This window comes from Nestor notabilis, unplaced genomic scaffold (genome assembly GCF_000696875.1).
Source record: "Nestor notabilis isolate BGI_N333 unplaced genomic scaffold, ASM69687v1 scaffold13494, whole genome shotgun sequence".
Lineage (NCBI taxonomy): Eukaryota > Metazoa > Chordata > Aves > Psittaciformes > Psittacidae > Nestor > Nestor notabilis.
The window spans coordinates 2,732-28,763 of NW_009924385.1; the positions used below are offsets into that span (position 1 = coordinate 2,732).

The 26,032-nt window shown below is 48.8% G+C and overlaps 1 protein-coding gene across 2 annotated transcripts in view; it reads left to right on the forward strand.

The window, feature by feature from the left end:
- Positions 1–23,306, forward strand: part of ASCC2 (activating signal cointegrator 1 complex subunit 2) — a 24,425-nt gene extending 1,119 nt beyond the window's left edge. Inside the window, exons 2-19 of one of the 2 annotated variants that reach the window (XM_010012587.1) lie at positions 51–209; positions 726–896; positions 2,529–2,658; positions 4,494–4,561; positions 6,195–6,305; positions 7,200–7,312; positions 9,779–9,853; positions 10,391–10,498; positions 11,843–11,911; positions 12,631–12,705; positions 13,352–13,538; positions 14,111–14,325; positions 16,611–16,730; positions 20,079–20,085; positions 20,200–20,420; positions 22,107–22,215; positions 22,580–22,656; positions 23,138–23,306. In XM_010012587.1, the coding sequence (XP_010010889.1) occupies positions 51–209; positions 726–896; positions 2,529–2,658; positions 4,494–4,561; positions 6,195–6,305; positions 7,200–7,312; positions 9,779–9,853; positions 10,391–10,498; positions 11,843–11,911; positions 12,631–12,705; positions 13,352–13,538; positions 14,111–14,325; positions 16,611–16,730; positions 20,079–20,085; positions 20,200–20,420; positions 22,107–22,215; positions 22,580–22,656; positions 23,138–23,306 (2,184 nt within the window). The remainder of the gene's footprint in view (positions 1–50; positions 210–725; positions 897–2,528; positions 2,659–4,493; positions 4,562–6,194; positions 6,306–7,199; positions 7,313–9,778; positions 9,854–10,390; positions 10,499–11,842; positions 11,912–12,630; positions 12,706–13,351; positions 13,539–14,110; positions 14,326–16,610; positions 16,731–20,078; positions 20,086–20,199; positions 20,421–22,106; positions 22,216–22,579; positions 22,657–23,137) is intronic. The other variant, XM_010012588.1, reaches the window with a different exon arrangement.
- Positions 23,307–26,032: the final 2,726 nt, after the last annotated feature.

Consider the following 26,032-nt stretch of genomic DNA (forward strand, 5'->3'; position numbering starts at 1 on the left):
TTCCTGTCTCTTGATCTGTAGTTTTAATACAGTGTTTTGGCTTTCTGCAGCACCCAGAAATAAAAGCAGATCGGTCTTTTGTGCTATACAGACCGCCGCCCCTCGCCAGAGACCCTGCTTTAGTGGAAGAGTTCTTGGAGAGAGCCAAATTCATTGCAGATGACCTGAACTGGCTTCTGGCTTTGCCTCATGACAAATTTTGGTGCCAGGTAAGAATTGTTTTGTGGACACTGAAGAAGGTGCTGCTAGAAGCCATGAACTTTAAACCAGTTTCATAACGACTTGTATATGCTTCTTATGCACTTAATGACCTGGCTTCCCTCTGAGCCCCCAGCGGGCACTAGTGCTGCACCAGCACCTCCATCTCTACAAGTGTTCACACGCTGCGCAGATGAGGCCCCCAGTGCCACGGGTTAGGGTTGGCGTTGGCTGTGCTGGGATAAAGGTTGGACTTGATGAGCTTAAAGGCCTTTTCCAACCTGGCTGATTCTAGAATTGCATCACTTGTCAAGCATCTGAATTACTGCACCTTAGAGTGCAAAGAAAGTCTCAGTAGCTTTTTCCCTGTGGATTTGAAGAGTTTGCTTGTATTTGCTGCATGTGGGACTCCTTTTCGCCCTCTAGAATGTTTTAAATCACTTTCAAATTTCAGTGGCCTTCCCCTGAGCCACACCTGTGGATGTGTGACATTCCCTTCTTTGTTCCCTTGTCCCTGGCTGTGCAAGGTGATATTTGATGAGACGCTTCACAAGTGTCTGGATTCCTACTTGCGCTTTGCCCCTCGCAAGTTCGATGCGGTGCTGGATTGTCCCCCCGAGGTCAGCGACATGCAGAGGGGTCTTCACCGGAGCATCTTCCTCACCTTCCTCAGGATGTCCACTCACAGGGAGTCCAAGGTGAGGATTTCATTCCCTTCCGGGTGCTCTGGGCTGGGCAGCGTAGGAAAAGCACAGAGGAATTAATGGTGTTCCTTGTGTGTCCAGCTCTGTTCCTCTCCCTGGCTGTTTTCATCAGCCTGTTCACTCTATGGAGATGATAACCACTCAGAGCTGAAGCACCTGAACTATGAGATGGTTTCTTAGGAAAGAGATCCAGGCAGGCAGCTCAGTAATAGCAGGTTAGCCACAGGTGGGGGTGTGATACACCCCTGGAAGAGAAGAGCAAACAAGTTGGTGACTGTGCAGCTCTGTGGCGCAGGGGTTCTGCAGGGCCTGGTGCCACTTCCTCTGTGCCACACTGTCACATCACCTGTCCTGATCCTTGGCCCTCCTTGAACTTTCCCCAGGTTTTTGGGACACAATGAAATTGCTCTAAATTACTGTTTTCTTGGCATGGTAATTGAAAGCCACACTCAGCCCTAATCATGTGAGTGCGACTCCCATTGGGAGCTGTGGAATTTTCACAAGGCCTGTGGGCAGGATGAGTGAGTGAGTGAGGCACCTTGTGTTTGAGCAATTACTCCTTGATATTCTCAGCTCATGATGTATTATTTAGTGCTGTATTGATTCTCTTGATTGTCACAATGGTGACATTCAGGATGTTTTGAGGAAAGCTCTTGGAGTGGGAGGTGGAGGAGCAGGGCGGGAACAGGTAGAAGGAATGCTGGAGCCTGCAGCTAGCACCACTTCAGCAGCAGCACTCGACACCTCTGTGGTGTTGTTCATTCCAGGAGCTGATTAGATCTTACCCCTCCAGTGAGGCAGTGAGCATCTGACACCAAGTTATACTTGAGTAATTTGAAGAGAATGAATAGTCTGTTGTCCTGCAGACGGTCAGCAGGAGCTCTGGAAGTTGGCCCCAGCCAGCATGCAGCCCTGTCCCTCCGCTGAAGCAGAGGATGCGTGTGCTGCCTGTCACTGGGGCTGGACACATTCATCACCATAGGCAAATCCTCATCTGAAACTCCAAAGTCACGGTTTAGCTTGCTTGTTTCTCAGTGTCAGAGACACTTGTCATGTGGAATTCTATCAGAATTCCTGCAGTGTTGAGAGTCAGGTGGTTCTGATGCACTGTTCCAGCAGCCAGGATGTAGAGCTGCAGTTCCCAGGTTTGCTTCCTACTTGTCACCAATACAGTTGTCCTTTGTGCCTTGACTCTGCTCTTCCAGGGTACCACTAACCTCAGGCTGGGATCTCAGAGGTGTTTTTCAGTGTTGGTGCCAGTTAAGGTGTTCCTATGCTTAGTTCTTATTCCTACACCTGGGCTGAGGCATTCTTGTGTCAGCTCAGCTCTTTGGCCATGTCATGAGCCAGGTTTGGGAACTGAATGAGCTGTAGGAGCTTTTTCTTTTAACTTTTATGTTGATGGGTTCACTTCATGTGGATGGGCAGTGTCCTGGCAGTGACAAGCAGTGGGGATGGAGGGTGCTGCAGAGGCTGGTGTAAGCAGAGCTGCTGCCTTCTATGAAACCAAATCCTGAATACACCTTTGGGAGATGTTTTTACAGGTGTCATTATGATGCTGGAGCTCTTGCAGAGTAAGATATGGATTATCCTTTAAATTACTGGTTTTGTTTTTTTCCTTTGTAGGATCATTTTATCACCCCCTCTGTCTTTGGAGAAATAATTTACAATAACTTCCTGTTTGACATCCCAAAGATCTTGGATATCTGTGTGCTTTTTGGGAAAGGAAATGGTCTCCTTCTCCAGAAGATGATCGGTTAGTTAAAGCCAAGGAACAATGTGTTGCATTTTGCTTACTCATAGAGCGGCAAGTGGGGTTTTATACCAGTGTAACTGCTCTGAAAAGGAAATGGTCAGTGGCAACTAGAATCTGTAATTTCTACATCAGATTACTTTTACTTGTGACCTCCATTGATGTCACTGAAAGCTTTATGTCCTGCTGCTTAGCTGTGCTGAGTGGGGCTTGTGGCATTAGGCGTGAACCAAGGCTCAGTTAGGCCCCAGCAGTTGTTGCCCAATGCCAATAAAATGTGTCCTCAGCCACTGTAAGAGGACCATGAGGGCTCTGTAAAATCCTTGTAGAGATGGCAAGGGGGAAACAACTCAACTGCTGGGCAGGGAGAGAGGAGGGTCTGAAGATGGGCACAGTCCATCTGCTCACGTGAGTGTTTGTGGGGTTGGGAGCTAAGGGGAATGTGCAACGTGAGGTAATCTGTGGTCTGTGAAGCAGGAGAACTTGAAATCTCAGTGCAGACCTTCAGACCACAGAGCATTCTGGGCATTGCTCAAGCTGTGCTTATCACTAGATTTCCCTGCATCTGTACAGCCAGTCTGGGTGGCCAGTGCATATTAAGTAACATCTCAGCCTTGCACGCTGTATAATGAAGGTGGGGCACATTGGTTTAGCTGCTGCACTTACCCTGTGCTCTCTTCACACGGAACCACTTGTGATCTTTAACATCCACCCAAGCAGATGGAAGAGAACCTAACCTTGGATGATGTGAGCTCTTCTCCCTAAATTCTCACCCACATTGTCTGCCATTCATGCAATGAAACTTTGTCCTTCCTTTGGTAGCTATTTTTATCTCATTTCCACGTTGACTAACATGAGCTCATGTGATGCAGCCAAATTACCAGGCCAGAAAAGCTTAGATAAACCTATGCACTTTTTAACCCCTTTATCCTCTTTCAGTAACTTCCACTCTGAATTCACCTGCCAAGCCTCAGAGGTGGACAGGAGGCATGACAGGATGGGTATTTCTCCTTCAGAGGTGAAGCTTAGGTTATCTGGCTCTTAAAATATTCCGAAGAAGACCCAAGTGTGTGAAACCTCATTTGAATTCTGCGTGTGCTCTGGAGTGCAATGCAGTAATGCTGCATGGGGGGGACCAGTGATTTGCTCACCTGATTGTGTTGTGACGGTAACAGCACCGCAGTTCTGGGGTGTAATTCAGAACTTGATCAACTTCTGGTTCTTCTCAGGGTATAAATTGTTCTGAGACCTGTATCATAACTCTTACCCATGCTCTGCCCTTGGATAAGGACATTAACTCTGTTAATTTTCATGGTCTGAACAGTAACTCACAGGAAAACAGGCAGCTCCTGGGCTTACTTGCTGAGGATTTATGCTGTGCTGTTCATCAGTGGAGTATCTTGTAGAGATAATGAAGCCCTAGTAATACAATAGCAGGTATTGCTAAAGCCTCATTACCTTGAAGAAATATTCTGCAGAACACTTCCCAGCACATGTTGAGCTCTTCTCAGTAATTGAAAGTCAACTCCAGTTGTCAAATACAGGAATAGGAATGTTCAGGGATAGTATTTGCATTGTTCACTGTAGCAGCCTCTGGAGGAATTGTCTCACATCTCCTTTGCTCTGCAGTTGCACTGGTGACTTGACAGCAGCTTTGTCAGTCAGACTGAGCAGGAGTGGAGGAGGGAGCCTTGCCCGTGTCCTAAACGGGTATTATCTGGATCTGGAGTGGGGATATCAGCAATAACACCAGCACATCTGCTGGTGCACGTTTGCTCATTGCCGTGGATGTCTGAATTAATGGGAAATGGTCTCTTTTCCCCCCTTTCTCTTCTCAGGAAATATATTCACCCAACAACCAAGTTACTTCAGTGACCTAGACGAAACCCTGCCCACTGTCCTCCAGGTACTGCTCTTCTGCTTGGCCCAAGGTTGGGATTTCCTCTGGAAATGTGGCACAGCTTAAAGGGTGGAAGGGAGCAAACGTGGTCAAGGCAGGCAGAATGCATCTGTAGTGCTTATACTCTTGAGCTGATGCTAATGTGTCTCAGGCAGGTTTGGAACCTTTATCTAAAACTATTTCTTGATCACAGTTTCCTATGACCTTCCTTCAGCTTCTGCCTTCCCTGCAGTTAATCTGAGGAGTTTTCATTAGGCAGCTCCAAAAGTATTCCTTGTATCCCCCACCCACCCCAAGTGGGGGAAGCACTGAAACTTAAACCAGCAAAATAGGGACCATAGATGTGTCTACTTGACATAGTGGAATGGGTTCATGTTAGCACTGCAGCTGCTCAGGAGTAAATGGAAATCTCTTGGAAGGGATGCATTGCTGCCATACAAAAGCTGTTTTGTACCTCTCCATGTCTAAGCTTTCATTTTTATGTGCAGCTTTTATATTCCCCAGGCTCAGTAAGTGGGATTCATATTTAACCTGAGGGGAAAATCAAGGTGCTTGACATCTCTATAGCCTGAAAATGTCATATATATGTCCTCAAAAATAAACAAACCCAAGATATCATTTACTCCAAGACACCAATAATGTCACTTCTTGAAAGCCCACATCCTTTTTTCCTTGTGTGGGAAGAAACTTTCAGAGGTAAATCCCAGAGGATTTTAAACCTTGTTTAAAAAATAAGCTAGGATGCAAGACCAGACCTTCAAATGCATCAGTGGGAGGGCAGGAGAGATTCCAGGTGCTTTTTGTGATGTACCATGTTGGAGCAGTTTCTCTGCAGAGCACTGGTTTCTTTGCTGTGTGTTGGTGACTGCTGCAGGGCCATGCCCTTGCTTCTCAGGTGTGTGGATGTAACAGCTCAGAGATCACTGATCCAGAAAACTATTGATGTGCTTACACTGTCACTGAAAGGGGTTGATACCTCTGCAGGTTCAGGAGCTTATGTGTCCTGTAGAATAGCAATATTGACCCCAAGTATGGAACTTGAGCACCTTTAGCTGCCCATTCCCAGGTCTTGGGGAGGAGGACTTGCCAAATTGCTCACAGTACACGTGTAGAGTTGCTTTTCATTTGGTCCTTCCATTGCACAGGATGTTAGCAATCCAGAACCTAATTCCATCAGCTTCTCCCAGACTCTTAGGTTATAGAGAAGAGTCACAAACTCTGTCCTGCTAACCTGCTAACAGGAAGGCTTTGGGACTAGCTCGTAAGCGGGAGGTGCTGTTAACTTCCCAGTTATCCCACTGCTAACAGGGATCCTGGGTGGCCTCCCAGTGTTGTTGCTGGCTTTTTTTTCTCACCCAGCTACTCATGTGGCTTAGCTGCAATCCCTGTCTCGGCACCACAACCACATGCAGCTGCAGTTCAGCTACTTGCAAGCTGCATGGAGTTTCAGAAGTGTAGCATGGCCCTTCCTGCTGTAGCCTGTGAGAGTCTGTTGCAGCTTTCACCTTACGCAGCTCCATGTTGTAGGGAAATAGTCCCAGCTTGCATACATGATCATAGCAGTGATTCTTATTAAGGTAAAGCATCTCCTACTGCCTTCCCCTGCCTCTTTTGATACTGTTGCCTTCTCTTGATGTAGGTGTTCAACAATATTTTGCAGCAGTGTGGTTTGCAGTGCGAAGGAGCCTCTGCTGAGCCCCAGAAATTGGAAGAAAAAGTAAATGTGACTCCAGGGAACATGCCCCTCCAGGTAGAACTGTTGCTCCTTGTCCTTTGCTGTTTGCTGTCCTGCAGTCTGGGGAGTACTGAGACCACAGAGGGTCATTCTGTTCCCAAACACGGGTGGCTCATGCAGCACATGGTTCCCTGGCATTAGTTCACTGTTTGTCATATGACTTGATGACAAAGCCTTTCCACCCCGAGCTTGTTGCTTTGCTTCTGTGCATTTCAACCGTGTCCATTGTGTCATGGGTTCTTTCTAAACCAACCCTTAACCAGCTTGTCAGTAACATAATTTACTCGTAGCTGACAGAAGGCTCCACGGAGCCCTGGCTGTGGTCAGAGCTGGTTTGGGTTTAATTCAGGAATGTTTGTTTAACAGAAGTACTTTAGTTAATTAAAGAGGGGGGTTTAGTGCTGGGTGCTGTACAGACAGGCCCCATGTCAGTGAGGGTGCTCTGCAAAATCTTACTAATACAGCTTGTGTGTGGGAGTGGTGCAGCTGCCCTGGAAATGCATCTTGCACTGGAATGGACCACTGAAATTATCCCTTTAATTCCTGTTACTGCTGTGCAGTGCTTCCAGCTAGATGGGGAGCAATACTATATGTGGACTAGGATATATGGAGGCCAAAGCCACTGTCCAAAAAGGCTATGTTGAGGATCCTTGTAATTTCACAGTGTCTTGAATGTGAGTGAGCAGTGGGGATTGCATTATAAGTCTTTAAAGGACAGAAGTTCTAGTATGGACATTGTCTCTGCCTCTAGACCCATTAATGTGTCATGTGTTTATAATTCATAGCAGACTCTTTGTGCTATGTCAGAAACAGGGCTTGGTCTGAACATGGTATGTCCCTGTTGGTTGTATTGTGTTCCTGGGAAAACTTGCCTGGCTTTTCTCTCAGTAATTGCTCTTTCTCTCTCAGGAGCTGAAGGACATTGTGCTGTACTTATGTGACACCTGCACGACACTCTGGGCATTCCTTGATATCTTCCCATTGGCCTGCCAGACCTTCCAGAAACATGAGTTTTGTTACAGGTACATCTTGACCTGCAGATGGAGCTGGGCTTGGTGAAGTAAAAGTATTGAATATTCTGCTGTGTCCTGGCCCAGTCCCTTCACCATTGATAGGGACATTTAATCCTAAATCCCAGCCTGGTTTGGGTTTGAAGGGACCTTAAAGCTCTTCCAGCTCCAACCTCTGCCAGAGGCAGGGGATGAGTCCACCTAGGCTAGCTGCGCTTACTTGCTGCAAGCCCCTGTGTCCAGCCTGGCCTTGAACTCTGCCAGTGATGGGGCAGCCACAGCTTCTCTGGGCACCCTGTGCCAATGCAACTGGAGACAGTGAGGTTCACACTGACAGGAATAGAGAGTGATAAATAATGAATATAGGGACGTCTGGAGCTCTCTGTTATCTGTTCACCTTCCTCATTGTCCTTGAGTGATCCTAGAGCCGGACAACCATGATGGCTTCAAAACCCTCTGCACTTGGTGGGGTGGAGAGGGCAAGGAGATAAGAGCTGTGGACAAAAAGAGCTTCCTGCTGTAGGGCCTGAAGCAAGGGAAGTGGAAAGTGTTTCAGAGTGACAGTCCATCGAGGTCTGAAAAGAAAAGGTTTTATTTGATGTTCTGCCTGAGTTTTATGCTGGAGAATATTACTGAGGTTTGGCAGAAGCTGAGTGCCTGGGAGAGGATGACAAGCCAGCGTCATCTCAGCTGGGCTGGCAGCTAATTCCCAGCCCGGCTCTGGATCACAGTGGTGATGAGTCAGGATGGTCTCGAGGACCAGACAGCAGAGTGTGTTCCCACAGAGGCTGCAAGTCTTTGAGTGGCACTTACCCAGCTTGCTCCAGGTATTTAATCCCCCAGATCATCTTGTAGACTCTTGCCTTTGTTTAGGAGCCACTGAAATGTTCATTTATGTCCTTATTTCCCAGTTTTGTTTGCTTGGGAATGAGCACACATTTGTATTTTGCTTTTGTTTCCAGTTGTGTTGCAGGCCTCTGAAGCAGCATAGCTGCCAGTGCTTTATGGACCACAGGCTGAGTAATGCTGCTCTGGGGGGTATGGGTTTTCTGTCCTCCTTGGATGTTGTGATCCAGTTGGTTATTGAAGGCCCAGCAGATTGGTAGAGTGCTGGTGGCTGAGTTGGTGAGCAGCACAGCTTCCATGCTTGGTTGCTCACAGGAGGAAAGCCTTTTGCTTTTAATTCTACCTCTGATGTCAGAGATGTGCTAAAATAGTCCTGGTCTCCGTGCAGCGGGACAACAGCAACGTTCTCATTACTTCTCAATATGGACAAATGTCTGGGGCTCTGGAGCGTGGGGAGGGAAACTGATCTACCTGTCATCTTCCTGGAACCTCCGTGTGGTTGAATCCATCTGCTGCCACTTGCTCATTTCTCTCCCTGACTAAAAGTATCAATGAGCTTCTGCTACATTTGCCACAAGGATACTCATTTAGCATGTTTGGTCCTTAATAGGAGACATGGCCATAATGTTCCTAATGGAGCCTCGGCTCATCAGTTCAGCTTGGCTCTCCTGCACAGCGCTGCAAACCATGATTTGTGTCAGCCAGCTACTGAGGGAGCAGCACTGGCTGTTACTCTTCTCTCCCGGGACTCTGTCCCTGAAGGAGAGTCTGTGTGGGCTGCCTGGCATGGAAAATGTGAGACTGGACCAAGCTATCTTTTGTTCTTCCCTCCTTATCCCGTCCTATTGCAAGGTGCTGTTAGGCTTTCTGCACATTGGATACCTTCACCTAAGTGCGCACCTAGAGCAGAGCTGAATAGCAAGACCAGTAAGACTTTATTGGAAATCATACCCAGTTTCATATCTGGTTTTAGCACAGAGAAAGATGAGGCCATGAGGATAGTGGAGGGGAAGAGGGTGTTTTGGGATGGGCTCAGGCATATCAGCTCTCTGCAGTCTGCAGAATGGTGGTTGAGGTGTTTCTTTGTTGGGCAGATTGCTTTTCTCTTTAGCAGTGTGGTGATTTTCAAATCCATTTCTGTGCCTACACCTTCAAAGATACCTTGATGGTCTCCTCAGAGTGCTGCTCTGTCTAGTGCATAGAATCCCATCCTGGTTTGGGTTGGGAGGGACCTTAAAGCTCCTCCATCTCCAACCCCTGCCACGGGCAGGGACAGCTTCCACTAGAGCAGGTTGCTCCAAGCCCCTGTGTCCAACGTGGCCTTGAACACTGCCAGGGATGGGGCAGCCACAGCTTCTCTGGGCACCCTGTGCCAGCGCCTCAGCACCCTCACAGGGAAGAGCTTCTGCCTCAGAGCTCATCTCAGTCTCCCCTCTGGAGGTTAAAGCCATTCCCCTTGTCCTGTCCCTGCAGGCCCCTGGCAAAAGCATATTTACTCCTGTTTCAGGGCACAAATGACAAAATGGTGTAATGCTAGTGAGTGCTAATGACATGAACAGTTTGACTTGTCTTTTAGCAAATGAATTTTGAAACCTCGGGTGACAATTACTGTTTCATTGCCCCTTTCTACAGATTAGCTTCGTTTTATGAACTGGCAATTCCTGAGCTGGAAGCTGCAATCAAGAAGAGGCACTATGAGGACAACAGGTGAAAGTGGCTGCAGGGGCTTTGCCTCTTCTGTTCAATAGGACTCTCCCAGGGCTTAGTTAAGAATTCACTTCATGCTGCTTTACTCACCTCCACGGAGTCTTTCTGTCTTTTTTATGCTGCTTCAAAGAACTCCAAGGAGATGACTTTTCTAATTCCAGATTTCCCTGGGCACTGAGGTGACTAATGAGTTCTTGCAGTGCTGTCTGAGAAGAATTTGATGGGAGATGCATTCCAATTGTAACAAAGCATGAAAACAGGAATGATATCTGTATGTGTAGATTAGTCTCATTTTAAGGCACAGGCTGTGCTGGTACAGTTGAGATGTCTTGTGTCTAGTTGGTGATTGAGACCAACTTCTAGTACATGGATTTTCCTTCATTACTAGGAAGTGGCTCTGATCTCTGGTCCTTGCAGCAAAGAAATGATTCTGCTAATGAAATCCCCCCTCTGGAGGGTTAACTCTGGAGTAAAGGTGTGTTAAAGATTCACATTTCTTGTGCTGATGTTAATAGTGTCTTTTTACTCTCTCTGAAGTGTCTTTGCTGATTTGTGGAGGAGAATTTCGCATTCCAGAAAGAAGATGGTAGAAGCTTTTCACATCCTAATAAACCAAGTCTGTCTGCAGCCCATCTTAGAAAGCAGGTATTGGCACAGGGACCTGTGGTACCAGCCAGTTATTTGATTGCCATTGAGGGAGATTTACTGGGGAAAATGAATGGATGCTGTTACTTGTGTTGGGGTTGTAGCCATAGATTTTGGCTGAGATTGAAGTCTGTTGTCCTGCACTGCAGAAAAGCTGTATGATCCCGAATTGGTGTGTATTGACTCCACATCCCACTAGAGTGAGATGATGCTGTGGCCCAACACACTTCCTAACCTCAGTTTGTGGCTAAATAGCAAATTTTAATGGTGGGTGTAGACACCTTGACTGAGACACCACAGCAAGAGTGATGGAGTGAAAACACTCGTTTTAAATCTAGATACTGGTGCTTTTACCTGGTTCTTCCCCCCTCCTATTGTGAAAGTTGTTAGCTGATAGCTCTGTGAGTAATCTCAAAATGAAGGCAAGTGTAACTGTCCTTATGTTAGAGAAGTGCAGTGGCCCAAAATCATGCTACATATTGGGGATGGAGCCAAGAGCCTGTCCTCCCCGGGCTGCTCTCTCTTCGCCTGTACATGTTACAGGGTTTGAAGGTTGCTGGTCCCTGCAGCTCTTGTTCTGCTTGAGTATTTGGTATCAGTGGAGTTGTCCAGGAAGATGAGGAGGGTCTGTTGATGGAATTCCGTATGAGAGACCTGGGTTTGCTTCCTTGACTTTTCTAAAGAACTGCCTTTTTCCCAGCACTGTTGTGCTGCAGAGTGTTCGGTCTGGCTGTGGGCTTGCTGCAGCAGCAGCAGTGGGAGGTTTGGGTGTTATAACACACAGGCTGCAGGAGGAGTTGGCTTGGCCTGTGTTCTTACCCAGGTGAGCACAACTTTCTGGGAGGTTCACTGCTATAATCCGAAGGCATATAATAAGAGCACAATTACAAAAGCACTACACACCCTTTTCTGCATGATGCAAGTTTGGGGCATCAAAGCATGACTTGTAAAGTCTGTCTCAAGTCTTGTATTTCTAACTGTGATACAGCTGTAGACACAGCTGGCTGAAATGTTTGCTGAAGCCAAGGAGTCATAGAACAGTTTGGGTTGGAAAGGACCTTCAAAGCTCATCTAGTTCCCACCCCCTGCCATGAGCAGGGACATATTCAACTAGATCAGGCTGCTCAGAACCACGTCCAGCCCGGCCTTGGATGTCTCCAGGGGTAAAACTTGTTTCCATTTGACCCTTTGCTCTTCTGAAAGCCTCAGAGTGGTCTGAAATGTATTTTCAAATGGGATTTTCTCTTGATGTGTGAGCGTGACTAGTTTGGCTAGTGAGGGGGAATGTGGAGGTTGTGCAATGCTTACCACCAGTTGTTCACGCTGTGCCATTGTCTTCTGCAGCTGTGAGAACATTCAGCCTTTTATTGAGGAATTCCTACAGATCTTCACTTCAGTGCTTCAGGAAAGGAGGTGAGTCTGGCTGCAAAGAGGCCCAAGGGGAGGGTCAGCTTGCCTTCCTCTTCCATTCTTTACAACAGAATTGCCTGAGACATTATTATGAGGCGTTATGATACGTCTGGGAGTTAGAAATCATTCTGACTAGTTGGAAGAGCTGCTGTGAGAGGATTTCACACTGCAGTGCAGCCTTTACTGTAAGGTGAGGAGGGTGTTGCATAATGCTGGAGAATGTTATTCTTCTCTCTCTTTCAAAGGGGAGGATAGCAATTTAGCCATTAGGTACCTGGACAGCTTAGACTATTACTAATCTCTGCTTTTCAACTGGGGTGACCAGAACAGAAAGGTGATTAGTGCTGATGCTGCAGGTGCAAAGTAAGTGGCAGAACTGGGAATTCGATCTTGGCCTCCCAAGGATGCTGCTGTTCTCATCATTTTCAAATCATAAACTGTCTTTTCTCTGTTTTGTGGCACTTCATATCTCTGTAATGTGGGTCTTCACATCCTGAGGAGTGTTGCAGGGGTCTGATGGCTGGTGGGGGAGTGGTGAAGTCTTGCTGCAGTGTAATGGGAGCATAATCTGACTTGGCAGTGGATGCTGGCGTCCCATACTGGGCAAGGGGTTAGATGTATCCCTGCCTGAGGAGGCCGAAGCATTGTGGCAGGGCCAGCAGTGTGTGACAGGTCTGCTGGTGACTGACTGTGACTGGTTAAACTTGCTTCTGGGGTTTCAGATTTCTCCGTGATTATGATAAGCTGTTTCCTGTTGAGGATGATGTCAGCCTACTTCAGCAGGCGTCCTCCACGCTGTATCCTTCACCATCACCTCGGATTCCTTCATGCCCGTGGCATTTCCGCTATTGCTGCCTCTGGTTAAGCTGCAGGACTGGAAATGGGTGATAGAAAGTTTTCCCCTAAAAAAGAAAAGGGAGAGTCGTGTCTATGGAGCCAGGCTGAGAGAGCTGGGTTGGGTCAGCTGGAGAAGAGAAGGCTCCTGAAGGGGAGACCTTGGAGCAGCTCCAGTGCCTAAAAGGGCTACAGGAAATCTGGAGAGGGGCTTTGGACAAGGGCCTGTAGGAACAGGACAAGGGCAATGGCTTGAACCTGCCAGAGGAGAGATTGAGATGAGCTCTTGGGCAGAAGTTCTTCCCTGTGAGGGTGCTGAGGTGCTGGCACAGGGTGCCCAGAGAAGCTGTGGCTGCCCCATCCCTGGCAGTGTTCAAGGCCACGTTGGACACAGGGGCTTGGAGCAACCTGCTGTAGTGGAAGGTGTCCCTGCCCGTGGCAGGGGTTGGAGCTGGAGGAGCTTTAAGGTCCCTCCCAACCCAAACCAGGCTGGGATTCTATGAAGGTTGATTGAGGCGTGGGCTTGGGAGTTGCTGCAAATCACATACTTTCTTCAAGGCACCATCTGGATATGCACATCTAGAAATGTCCTTAATGGTGTCCTCTTAGAGATGAGACCAGGACAGCCTATATCCTGCAAGCAGTGGAAAGTGCATGGGAAGGGGTAGACAGGAAAAAAGCACAAGTCATTAAAGATCCAACACCAGCAGCGGCATCTAATGGAGCGTCAGCGATACTGGGGAGCACTGCTGGGGACATGGAGGAGCTCAGCGCTGGGTGTGGGTCAGAGGATGAGGTGAGTAGAGCTGAGTGAACTGGGTCCTGCTCTTGCTGTCCTAACCTTGCACGTCTGTGAAGAGAGGGTTGGTTTGCTCAGGTTTGGGGGTCACATGAGATTCAGTCTCATTTCTTACCTTTGCTAGATTTCAGTGCAGCCTCCTGTGCCTTGCGAAATGAGAAGCAAAGTTACACCTGGAGCCTGGCTTTATCTTGGAGCACATAGCTTCTAACTCCTGTTAGCTTGGGCCTCTTGTTGCTGTGATGTATTCAAATGCTGTGTCTCATCACTGTAGTTCTTGTTTGTATTTATTAATGCACAGTTCATAGGTTATTTGAGGAAGGGATTCTCCAGAGTGTCCTTGCTGACTCAGGGACACACGAAACTAGTTGTGTGCCCAAGTCTGTGTCATAGCCCTTGTGCCGTGTAAACAGCTTAGCTGATTTCTCTTCTTTTGACTTCAGCATTTGACTTCTTTGTGATCAAATTCAGATCACCCAGACTGCTGGGTTATCATAGCATGCCTTCGTGCCTGCCCCCAGCTGCTGTATCTCCCCAGCAGTGCCCCCACTTCTCTTTGGTATGTGCAGTGTGCCGGTGCCGCGGCTGCGCCCAGCGCCAGGGTCTCCGGGGTAGAGCTGGACTCTCTGATCTCTCAAGTGAAAGATTTGCTGCCAGACCTTGGTGAGGGCTTCATCCTGGCCTGCCTGGAAGAGTACAGTTACAACGCAGAGCAGGTCATCAACAACATTCTAGAAGAGAAGCTGGTGCCATACTTGGATAAGCTGGACCGAACAATGCAAAGGTGAGGGACAGCTTCTGGCATGGCTTTGATGTCTTCTGGGGGGGTTTTGTTTGTGGGTTACCATTTAACAGAGGGCTGGAGCAGCTCTGCTCTGGAGCCAGGCTGAGAGAGCTGGGCTGGGTCAGCTGGAGAAGAGAAGGCTCCTGAAGGGGACACCTTAGAGCAGCTCCAGTGCCTAAAGGGGCTCCAGAAAACCTGGAGAGGGGCTTTGGACAAGGGCCTGTAGGAACAGGCCAAGGGCAATGGCTTTAACCTGCCAGAGGGGAGACTGAGATGAGCTTTGAGGCAGAAGCTCTTCCCTGGGAGGGTGCTGAGGCGCTGGCACAGGGTGCCCAGAGAAGCTGTGGCTGCCCCATCCCTGGCAGTGTTCAAGGCCAGGTTGGACACAGGGGCTTGGGGCAACCTGCTCTAGTGGAAGATGTTCCTGCCCATGGCAGGGGTTGGAGCTGGAGGAGCTTTAAGGTCCCTTCCAACCCAAACCAGGCTGGCATTCTGTGATTCTATGGAGGTTTGATCCAGAGCCATCCAAATTTACCAGGCAAGCAGGCTTCAAATTGTATCCAAACTGGAGAACTTCTCTAGACAAAAGCTTTTGGAAACAGAGCTTCTATTTAAAGGATCCTTCTTCAGGATGATTCATGGGCGAGAGGAAGCTGTTCAGAGCAGAGTATCAGATGTCATAAGTCAAAGCCAAACCAGGCTGGGATTCTGGGATTCTATGAACATCGTTCTTACTGAGGGTTTGTCGCTTGTAGAGCTCTTTGAGAAGTTGAATGTGCACTTTTTGGGGGTAGATAGCTGCAATGAGAGCTTCTCTCTGCTATCTGTCACTGGCTTTCTGCCCTCGTTGTGTCCCAGCAGAGGACTGGAACATTTCACTGCTCAGCATTTCAGTAGAGTAGCTGCTGGGTTGTGTTTTGTGATGGGGGATAAAAACGCTTGTACATGAAATGCTCACATGAGAACCATTAAAATTGCATCATGGGGACACTGGCTTGGGCTGGGCAATAGAATGTGTTGCCTTAAAAAGCTATTTTGCTGCAGGGGCCAGGGTCATAGGTGTTAACTCCCAGTGCTCCTGCAGGAAAAGGCATCTTCAGAGGAATTGGTTAATCCAAAATTCAACCTGGAGGGTTAGATATGCTATTTGACAGGCTCCTGCTTTGTGATGCAGGTTAAACCAGGGAGAGTCTGGAGGTGCAATTCAGCTCCATTTTCATCCACCCTTTGACAAGCTTTCCCTGGCTCGTACCTGGGGCTCAGGGCTTATAGCAGGCAGTAGGATTGAGCTGTTGGAGTTTGCCTGCAGCTGCCAGCACGTGTTTGTGCTGCACCAGCAGTTTCTGACTGAGCCTCAGGATGTGAATGTGCTGTTTGTTCACATTTCATGGGGGAATGGGCAGACTGGCTCATTGTGCCATTCAAAAGGAAAGCATCTCTATCAGGAGAATGATATAAAATATCTTAGTTTTGCAACAATCTTGGTGCTCTCACAGTCACATCTGCTGACTTGGGCACGAATGGTGGCTGGCTTTTTGGAAGGGTTGGGGTTTTTCTGCCAAGCCAGCAGTTACAGAAGATAGGGCTGGATTTAGTTTTTCTTTCCTGCCTTTTGCATCTTGAAACAAAGCTCTCAGTTCAATAGCAAATGTAGAGCTGGGATCAGGGCTGGGTTTAGGAGTGAGCAGAGCAGCGTTTGCAGCCAGCAGCTGAGCTCACAGCACCAACACAGTGAACGTAAAAATAACACTCCTTTGACTTACAAGTTGAGCAAATGTAAACCTGGAACCCTGAGAGAGTGAAGAAGGAGCTGCAGGAAGATAAATATCCTGAAATCAACAGCAGAAAATTACTGGCATCTTTTCCAGCATGTAATTTATCATACTTAGTGCTTGGCTTTGCGGAGTCGCTCTTCTGAGACCAGGCAGCCTGGTGACTATTCTGTGGTGCTCATGGTTTTACTCAGTCTTAAATGAACAGAAGAGTTTTCTTGTTGCTTTCTGTAAGGTGCTTTATTTTGCCCAGAAAGATAAGCTTCAGAAACAGTGCCTTTTATCTTACACCCATGCCCCACAGTGGTTGTGCATGTACTGAAGCATGGCTGTGAAAGGAAGGAGTTGTAGCCTGTGACAACAAGTCACAAGTCTCTCCACAGAGAGGACCTTGGCATGTGGTGGGTGACTTGGAGGCTGACAAAGACTAACCCAAGGCCTTGGGAAGGAGAGGACTTGTTCCTCCCCAGCTCACCTTTGGTTTTATTCTCCCTTTCTCTTTCATTCTAACAGGCAGCTGAAGCCAGACCCAACTCCTCTGGTCACTTCCCGCTATAATGTTTTCCAGAATGATGAGTTTGATGTTTTCAGTAGGGATTCAGTGGATGTTTCTCGGATCCAGAAGGGCAAGAGGTGAGTATCGTGCACCCTTTATTAACCCTGTGTGTCAGGAGGGATGAATTCCTGCAACCTTGCAATTCTGTTTCTCATATAAACCTCCTGCAGGACTGTGTGGTGGGGGTAAGGCTGAGCAAAAAGGTTTCCCACCTCTTTCTTTGGGAAAGTAAACTGGAATGTTATTAGAGGGTTGGTTTCGGTTAGTGGGTTTCCTAATGAGCTTTCCTCTGTGTGCTGCTAAAGATGGCTCTGCCAAGCTCCTTTGTAATGTTGGCCTCTTGCTTCTTGGTCTTAAAGTTCAACCTGCACTGAAGAACACACCTTGAAGAGCAGCCACCTCTGTGAGCCTGGGGTGGCTCAGAACTGAGAGTAAAGAGTGATCTGGTTTAGATCCAGGTGAAGCTTCAGTAGCCATCTCCTTCACAATCCGATTAAGCTCAGGGGTACAGACTGCTCCTGTTGTTCGGCTGCTGTCAGCTCCCTGCAGCAGGGCAGTTCTTTTACTTTCTGCCCAGTTTGACACGTTGTGCTGTGCCATGCTCTATTCAAATTTAGGTTAGGGCATTGCCCTGCAGGCTCCCATTGATGTCACCTCTAGAACATCCCTGGCTTGTTTTAGGTTCTTGTGGAACACTTCAACTTGCCAAGTGTGATCTTTACTTTGGTGTACACAGAATGTAAGCAGAAGTCTGGCTGGAGATTGAGCTGTGTGACCCTGGGAGCTCCCACTTCAGGTTTTGGTTGCAAAGCTGCACCAAACTCAGGAGAAAACTGCTTCTGTCCCCAAGTGCAGTCAAACAGCCTCCTAGCAGCAGTGCTGTAGTGTTTGTACTGGCTCAGCCTGGCAAAAACTTCATTTCTTTCTGGCCAAGGCAATGACTTTGGAAGTGTCCATAGCTAAGAATTCGCAGACATGACCTTTCTCCTCATGGTGTTGCCTTGGTCAGAGTGCAGGCAGCAACCTGTCAGCAGGAGGCTTGTGTGCTTGGTTACCTCCCACCTCCCCAAAGTCTTGCATACATGGGTAGTGCTGCAGTAGCTGGACAAGGCCAGAGGGCACTGTCCAAGCTCAGCCAGTGTATGGGATAACCCTGCTGGGAGCTCCCTGTGCAGATCACTTGAGGAGCTTGGAAAGTTGAAAGTTCAGCTCTGGGGCAACAGCACAAGAGGGATGTGGAGCTGCTGGAGCGAGGCCAGAGGAGGCCATGGAGCTGCTGCAGGGGCTGGAGCAGCTCTGCTCTGGAGCCAGGCTGAGAGAGCTGGGCTGGGTCAGCTGGAGAAGAGAAGGCTCCTGAAGGGGACACCTTAGAGCAGCTCCAGTGCCTAAAGGGGCTCCAGAAAACCTGGAGAGGGGCTTTGGACAAGGGCCTGTAGGAACAGGCCAAGGGCAATGGCTTTAACCTGCCAGAGGGGAGACTGAGATGAGCTTTGAGGCAGAAGCTCTTCCCTGGGAGGGTGCTGAGGCGCTGGCACAGGGTGCCCAGAGAAGCTGTGGCTGCCCCCTCCCCGGCCGTGTTCAAGGCCAGGTTGGACACAGGGGCTTGGAGCAACCTGCTCTAGTGGAAGGTGTTGGAGCTGGAGGAGCTTTAAGGTCCCTTCCCGTCTAACCAGGCCAGGATTCCATGATCCCCGAGCTGGGTTGTGGCATCCTGCTCCTGTGGCATTGCCTTCTGGCTGCTGTGTTCTCTCAAGTGGTGATAGCACTCCTTGGGGAGGTTGTCATCTCTTTGCTGTGCTGTTCCATGACCTCTCAGAATTATCCTCTTACTATTGATGTTCCTGGTGTCTCAGCCTCCCTCAGGCTATGTCTTCCTGTCAAAACAGTTGTTCTTAGACAACTTGTGCTTGTGTTTAGAGTATTGTTGCTGCCTAAGCATGATGTCTCCAGAGCCAGGTGAGGTCAGGTCCCATTGTACTAGCTGCTAAGTGGATAAGCATAAGCAGTTTGGGGCAGGGAGTGTTAATGTGAAAGAGAAAGTCACACAAGGATGAGGAAAGAAACAAACATGAGGAAGTGAATATCTGAGCATACACATGACTCTGCTGATCCTGAAGAGTAATCCCACTTGTCTGTGCCTGTCCAGCCATAATTGCTAGCTGAATCTGTCACCTGAAGTCCTGAACACCCTGAGTCTAGAGGAGTTATCCCACTGCTTTTCCTGGAACTGGTGCCTGAAAAATTTCATTGCAGCTCTTCTGCAGTCATCAGACCAGCTCAACAGGAGACAGTTATCAAACACTTAGTTCAGGCTCATGTTGAATACCAGCAGAAGATGTTATCCCAGCTGGGTATGTGTGAACTAACCACATGCTTTGTAGGGCATTTTGCAGCTGAATGCAGGCAGGTACCAGAGTGAGTCATGGAAGAGAGGGAACCACATCTATCCCTAAGATTACATTGGTTTGAGGTTCTTAATGGAGATCAGGCTGCTTAGGTGACTACCCCTGGGCTTGCTCTGTGTCACATGACTCTGTCTGTTCTGGAGTCACTGGTAGTCTGTTGGGGACAGGCTCTTTCAAAAAGCCCCACTGATGCATGTTCCTCCTGGACTCGAAGGGCTGCAGGTTGTCCTGTGAATACTTGACAGTGCAATCCCTCATTGCTTTGCTGTAAGCATGTACTTGGCTGGCCTGAAAAATGGCGCTTTAAAGGCGTTATGCTTATGCAGCTTGAGACACAGCATCTTTGTAACAGCTCTATCAGAATTCTGTTTCTTGGTCCTCCCTTTAAAATGACTCTCATTGACTTGCCTCCTAAATTCACAAAAACCGAGTACATGCTTTGAGACAGGTTGAATCAGCCACAAGTCTACTCTGGTTTGTGCTTTTCCACTGTTAGTTGTGCTGATTCCTTGCTGCACTGCTCATTTTTGGTTCTCCCCATCTATCTCTATCTTTTGCAGTATCTCTCATTTGCAAGCTGAGGTTCTTGGCTGTGGGAACTCAGGCGTCTGCAGCAGGGAGTCTAACACAGGTCCTGCTTGCGGCTGTGTCGCTACCGCAGTGAGACGATGCTGCAGCAAGATGTTAGAGGGCACTCTGGGCCTGGCAGAGCTGGTTTGTAGGCTTGAGTCTTCACCCTCACAGCTTCTCATTCAAGATTCATGGGATTTCTTGTGGTGTTCTGAATCTTGGCCTGAAAATTGCAGCTTGAGTATAAATGCATTTGGCCTCCTGTGAAAGCTTCCTTTCTGTCTCAAATGACAGTGTTGGTCTCCAGTTCCTGTTCTTATCTGGGCAATCTTGCTGGGCTTCTGTTGAAGAATGACTTTGCTTCAAGCCAGGAGTGGCTAGTTTTAGTAACCAAACAAACAGCCCTGTTGTAAATCAGAGGGGAAATAGGCTTAAGTAGTGCTTGTAGAGTTTGAGAGTTTGAGGTGAGACTTCTATTGCTTCAGCTTCCACTTACTAACGGGGGAAAGGGGGAATTAAGTTCTCGGGAAGATCTTTACACACTGGTTCTGTTTCTGTGGTGTGCAGGAAGGAGAAGGACACCACCAGAAGTTTGCTGAATGACAAGCGCCTGGTTGCAGAGCAGAAGGAGCGCTACAGCCAGTACAGGCTGGTGGTGGAGGAGCTGCCTGTGCCGCAGGGAGAGGCTCAGCTCTACGGGGAGGACTATGAGGACGAGTATGATGACACTTACGATGGGAACCAAGTGGGTGCAAATGATGCTGACTCAGATGATGAGCTCATCAGTAGGAGGTAGGTACTGTGGCTTCAGTGGGTGGGAGGGTGATGGCAATGGCCACCTATGGCTGACAGGAGCCTGTTCAGCACTGGCTTTTGGCTTCATTTCTCAATGAGGATGTGCATGCTTCAAGCCAGCCCTTTCTCTGCTGCAGCCACTTTCTCTGTAACATGCCAGGAGGGAGATCTGGGTCTCTCCTGTCAGTAGGGGTGTTGCTGTGGCATGCACCCAGGACATCCTCAGGCTCCCGCTTCGTGTGTCTGCAGGACTCAACCATTCCATCAACTAATCAACACATCTAAGAGGGGAATTTGCTGTTGTGTTGAACTTGCACTCAGCAGCACTTCTGCTCACAGGCAATGCTCCTGCAGCGGGGTAAATGTGCTGTCTGGAATAAAGAGGAGTGAGTGCAGCCGGTGGTTAACAAAGGGAAACTTCAGCATTTGGAAAACTGAACAACGAGAGTGCTGCTCCTTCCAGTCCCCTCTGACACCTGGAATCCAGCCCTTGCAGGACTGCACAGCAGCCTGCACAAGGACAGGCAGCTGGGATAAGTTAGCTGTAGGGAGCAAAGGGTTAGTTTGGAATGGGGATTGTAGAATATCTGTTGTAGAAATAAGAGCCAGAGACAGAAATCCTGTGTTTCAGAAATGTTAAACCACCTTTTAAAAGTGGCCTTTTAAATTCTGGTGTACTATGAAGATGTCACTGTTTCTAACCTCAAACCAAAATGGATCTTTGGGCTTCCTTTGTCCCTTTCACTATGGTTTTTTCCCTCTCCTAAAACATGGTGAGGCTTCAGTTTAAGTCCTTTACTGGTTTGCCTGTAACAGCGTGGCACTCGGGTCTTTCCCCCTGTTTCAGGTGCTCAGTGCTCACTGCTCCTAGGGAGGCAGTAAGAACAATTAGTGGATCTGTAGGTTTGAAGTAACAAAGGCATTTCTGGTTTTACGTTTATTTCTGTGATAGTGGGATGGTGGATCTGAATTCCAATAGGATTTGAGCACACACAAACACATATATATAGATAATGTGTATGTGTGTATATATACATATTAAAGAAGAGCTATAGGCATGTGGTAAATTCTGCCTCCACCCCCTCAGGCCCTTTGCTGCTCAGGATTGATGGATTTCTCCAGCTATTTCCCCCTGTGTGAAACTAGGATGGGGCCCAGCAATGAAACAGGGGCTCTGTGGATAAGCACTGGCCAGTCCTAGAGGTTCTGGAGCACAGCACTTCCTGAGCATTAATGTTTCTGTCTGAGTTTGGGCTGGAAGTTCGAGGGTTCATTGTTGTACAACAGATACTCCCTGACTGCTGAGCTAAAGCCTAGCAAAGTTCACTTCTGCTTAGTAATGAGCTGGATCCCCACCTCTCAGAGGAAGGTTGTTTCCTTGGAGAAATTCCATGTGAGGTTTCAGGTTTTTCTTGACCTGCTCCTCTTTTTAACCGTAATTATGTTCAGTAAGAACTTCATAGTGAACATTGCCAGTGAAGAACGTGGGCTGAGCAGTTGCCCATAGGAAATGTGTCATTAACTACAGGGTCTCTTTTTATTTTGCTCGTCAGAAAAAGCAGCAAGTCCATGAAATTTGTGGATTCTCATTTTTGGAAGCTGGGATGCAAACCCAAAAGGATGCTGCTACTCAGTTGGTGGCTGCACTGTCTCCATTGCTGACTGTTTGTGTCTTAATTCTAGGCCATTCACAATTCCTCAGGTCTTGAGAACTAAAGGACAGGAGGAAGGACAGGAGGAAGAGGAAGAGGATGAAGAGGAGGAGGAGGAAGCTGAAAAGGAAAGAACAAAGGTGATACTTAGTTTGTGGTTGGAGCTGTGTTAAGATTTACTGTGTGTCTTTTCTGCCTCACCTCCATGGAGAGGTTTCATCCCCTTTATTCTGTAGACAGGTGATGCCAACAGCACACTTTGAGTGTCACTAGTGCTCTGCTGTCATGGATATACTGGAAATAGGGGTGTTGATGGCATTTCTGGCAGAGGGAACAAGTCTCAGTCAGGTTTAGAGTCACTGACACCAATCCTGCCGGCTCAGCCGGAAGAGATACTGGACAGTGAAATGACTGTGTTCCATGGTCCAGCAGAATCCTCTCCTGCTCTAGCCTTTGGCAGCATCTGCTGAGTTTACTGACCTCTTTCCTTCCTTCCTATGGTAGGACCATTTTGTGCAGGACCCAGCAGTGCTGCGGGAGCGAGCTGAAGCCCGACGCCTGGCTTTCCTTGCGAGGAAGGGGTGAGTAAGCATCAGCTGCCATGGGGTGAAACAGTGGCTCTGCAGGTAGCAGGAGTTGTTGAGGGTATCCTGGTCCTTATCATCCCTGTACGTCAGGGTCACTGCCATGGTGGTGGTAACTTCCTCGCCCAGCTTCTACTTCACTGCTGGTTGTTCTGTCCCATCAAATGGGTAGGGACATCCCTTTATCATACACAGCAGAACCCTGTGCAAGATAGGATCTGAGAGAGCACAGCTTCCCAGAGCTTGAACAGCTCCCACAGGGATTCTGGGACTGTTTAATGGCTGGTTTTAGGCTGTGGTCCTTGTGTGGCTAGTGCTGATCCTGGCTGTTGCAGAAGCCCTGCAGAGCTGGGCTGAGCTGAGGCTCGAGGCCGGGTGTCTGAACTGCTCCTCACACCCAGCTGCTTCTCAGGATCGGTGTATTTCTGTCCCCCAGGTGCAGTGTGCTGCTTGTGATGTCCTTTTCTGTGTACTCCAGGTACAAGCACGACAGCTCTGCTGTGGTTGGGAACGTGAAGGGCCATGGGCAGAACCGGGAGACAGTGCAGGAACGGAGGAAGAAGGAAGCAAACAAAAGCACAAGAGCGAACCACAACCGCCGCGCCATGGCTGACAGGAAGCGCAGTAAAGGCATGATCCCCTCCTGAGAGAGTCTTCTTAGTGCAGTTTTGCACCACGCAAGTCCTCTGCCTGGGAGGAGGCAGTTGTGCTCCATTCCCTCAGTGCTCCCTTAGCTCAGGGCTGTCGGGATCAATACCTGGCACTTTGGCTCACGTGGAATTGCAGGTCCTGTGGGTGCTCACGGGAAGGAGCTGCCCTCCAGGCCGGCGCTGACTGCTCTCCAGGTCAGAGAAACACGTGTGTGTGCCCATGGGCTGCACCAGCCCTTCCTTTCCTTTTGTACTATTTATAATTCTGAGAACTTTATTTTCCTACGGGCTCCTTGCACCCTCCCCAGCACCCAGGTGGGTTTCCAGGCCCCTCCAAGAGCCAGGCTTCCCGGGAACAGCCCTCACAGCTTTCTGCTCTGCTGATATGCCTTATCCTGAGGTACAACTGGAAGGTTGGTAGGAAAACACTGGGGCTGTTCCTGTTGCTGGCAGACACAGGAGTTCAGGTGAATAAGACCTGATGAATCTCTGTCCCTAGAGTGAGGTGTGTGAAAACAGAATGTGCAAATAAATGATTTGGATCTTTTAGTTGGTGCTTTAGGCTCTTACAAACCCTATTGATCTTTAAGTAGGAGGAACCTCAACAAGCCTTTAACGTGCTGTACCTGCAGGCAGTGAAATTCACTTGCTGTTTGATGTTGGTTTAGTGTAATGAGATCTGGCTACAGCCACTGAGACTAAAGAGACCTGAAAATCAGGATCAAGGCACCCTAAGCAAGATGCAGTAGTGTGGAATTGGAGTTGAAAGCAGCAGGGTCAGAGTCCCCAGGGAGCTGCTCCTCAATAACCACTTGTCACAATCCATGGAGCCGAACTGCCCCGAGCAGCCTGTTTGCTGTTGGAAGGCTGGGAGCTAATAGTACCCAGCAGTTTGTAGCTGCTGGAAGGACTTCTCCCGAGAGGTCTTTCATTACGGGGTTGTTCCCTCAGCAGGGAGACACACGGTTCGCTTTGTAACCCGTTTGCAAGGTGTTCAAATGCCGTGGCAGGAGCTGGAGCATCTGCCAGCAGCTGGTGATGGAAGTGTTCCAGTCGCTGTTGCCACGGAGCATTGGCACGTTTTTGGGAATGCTGCCCCCATGGTGGAGGTGAGCTCGCAGTAAACAACCAGGCTTTGCTCAGTGAACCTGCTCCCGGTGCCATCTCCCCAGCACCATTCCCTGCGGTCTGCACAGGTGCCTGTGGCTGAGGACAGCAGCAGCGGGTGATGCTCCAGGGTGCACCCAGCGCTGCCTTCCTGCTGGGAATGCCGCAGCAGGAGCGTTCTGGCACTGAGCTCGGCAGCACGTAGGTGGCTGCAGAGGGCGGGACTCCGGCGCCCTGTGATCAGTGCTGCTGCCAAACCCGGGCTCTCCTCCAAGTGCACAAGTGCCTGTCGCTGCTGTGCAAGTAAGATCGAGTCCTGAGTGCTCCAGACAAGATTGTTCTTTGCAACCCCAGTAATGATAAGGCAGAGGAAAAAGGGAATTACATTTACCAGCTTCCCCAACTTCCTTGTCAGGGAAAATCACCTGCTAGGTTAACTAACTCTGCTCTTCTATAGCTGCTGTTCCCTGCACCAGTAGCTTTACTCTCTGCCAGCCTGCTACACCACTGTCTCCCCCTTCCTAATACAGAGTCATCTTTAGTTCTTGCTTCTAAGCACCTGCAAATCTCTCAGCTGCTCAGCATAGTGTGAAGCCCTCAGCACTGCAGGCAGAGCTGGTGGTAAAGCAGGGAGTCAGCCAGAGAGTGAAATCATTCCAGGAAACCTTAAGCCATCCTCTGAAGCATCTCTTTAAAGTGCAGCTGGGACTCTGAAACCTGAAGTTGGTTTCTGCTCACAAACCACAAGCTCAGTGTTTTTTTCAAGTCCTCTTTCTGTGCTTAGACTTAAGTGTTTTACTCCTGACACCAATTTGAAAACCCGCTGAAGCTGCTTGCAATAGCACTGCCTCCAATTTGCTCTGCCTCAGTCACTGCTAAAATGCCTCCTGATTAGTGGAAATACAGCGAGGAGGGAAGAGATGTGGCTTCCAGGCTGGTGCAGGGAGAGGAGCAGGAGTCACTCAGCCAGATCTTCCTCCAGCTACCCAAGAGCCTGGATGAATTAACTGAATCCTTACCCTAAGGAGTACCCAAATAGCCCTTTGCTAAGAAGGGAGAGGTGTTTGAAATGGCCACTGGGAGCAGGGGTGGGCTCCTCAGTGGAGCTGCTGAGAGGAGAACATCTCCTTCCCCTCAGACACTGCTGCTCCCAGCCAGGGGGTGCAGAGCCAAGGACTGTCCTCCCTTCCCAGCAGGACAGGATGGAGGCAGGCTTATACCCTACCTCACCACCCTGGTGAGACACTTCTGTCCCTTCAGCCCTTCAACTAGCCAGGAGGCACAGAGATGGCTTGGAAGGAGATCTGCATCCCATTGCTCTAAGCTTTGGAGAAACAGAAAGTTATGGGCTGTGCCCATTCTCAGCCCAGCAGAGGGTTGGAGACTGGAAGGGCTGAGGGCAAGGCAGCATCTGGGAAAGGAGGCAGGCCAGGAGATGTGAATGATCCCCACTTTTCCCTGAACAAGCCTAGAAGAAAGCAGACAGCTGCTTAGCCCTCTCTGAAAGCTCTCACAGGCACTCAGACCACAGCTGCACAAGTGCTTTCAGGTCTTTCAGACCATCTTATGGAAGTTGTGCTTTCTTACAGGGCCTTAGAACTAAGGTGTAGGTGTAT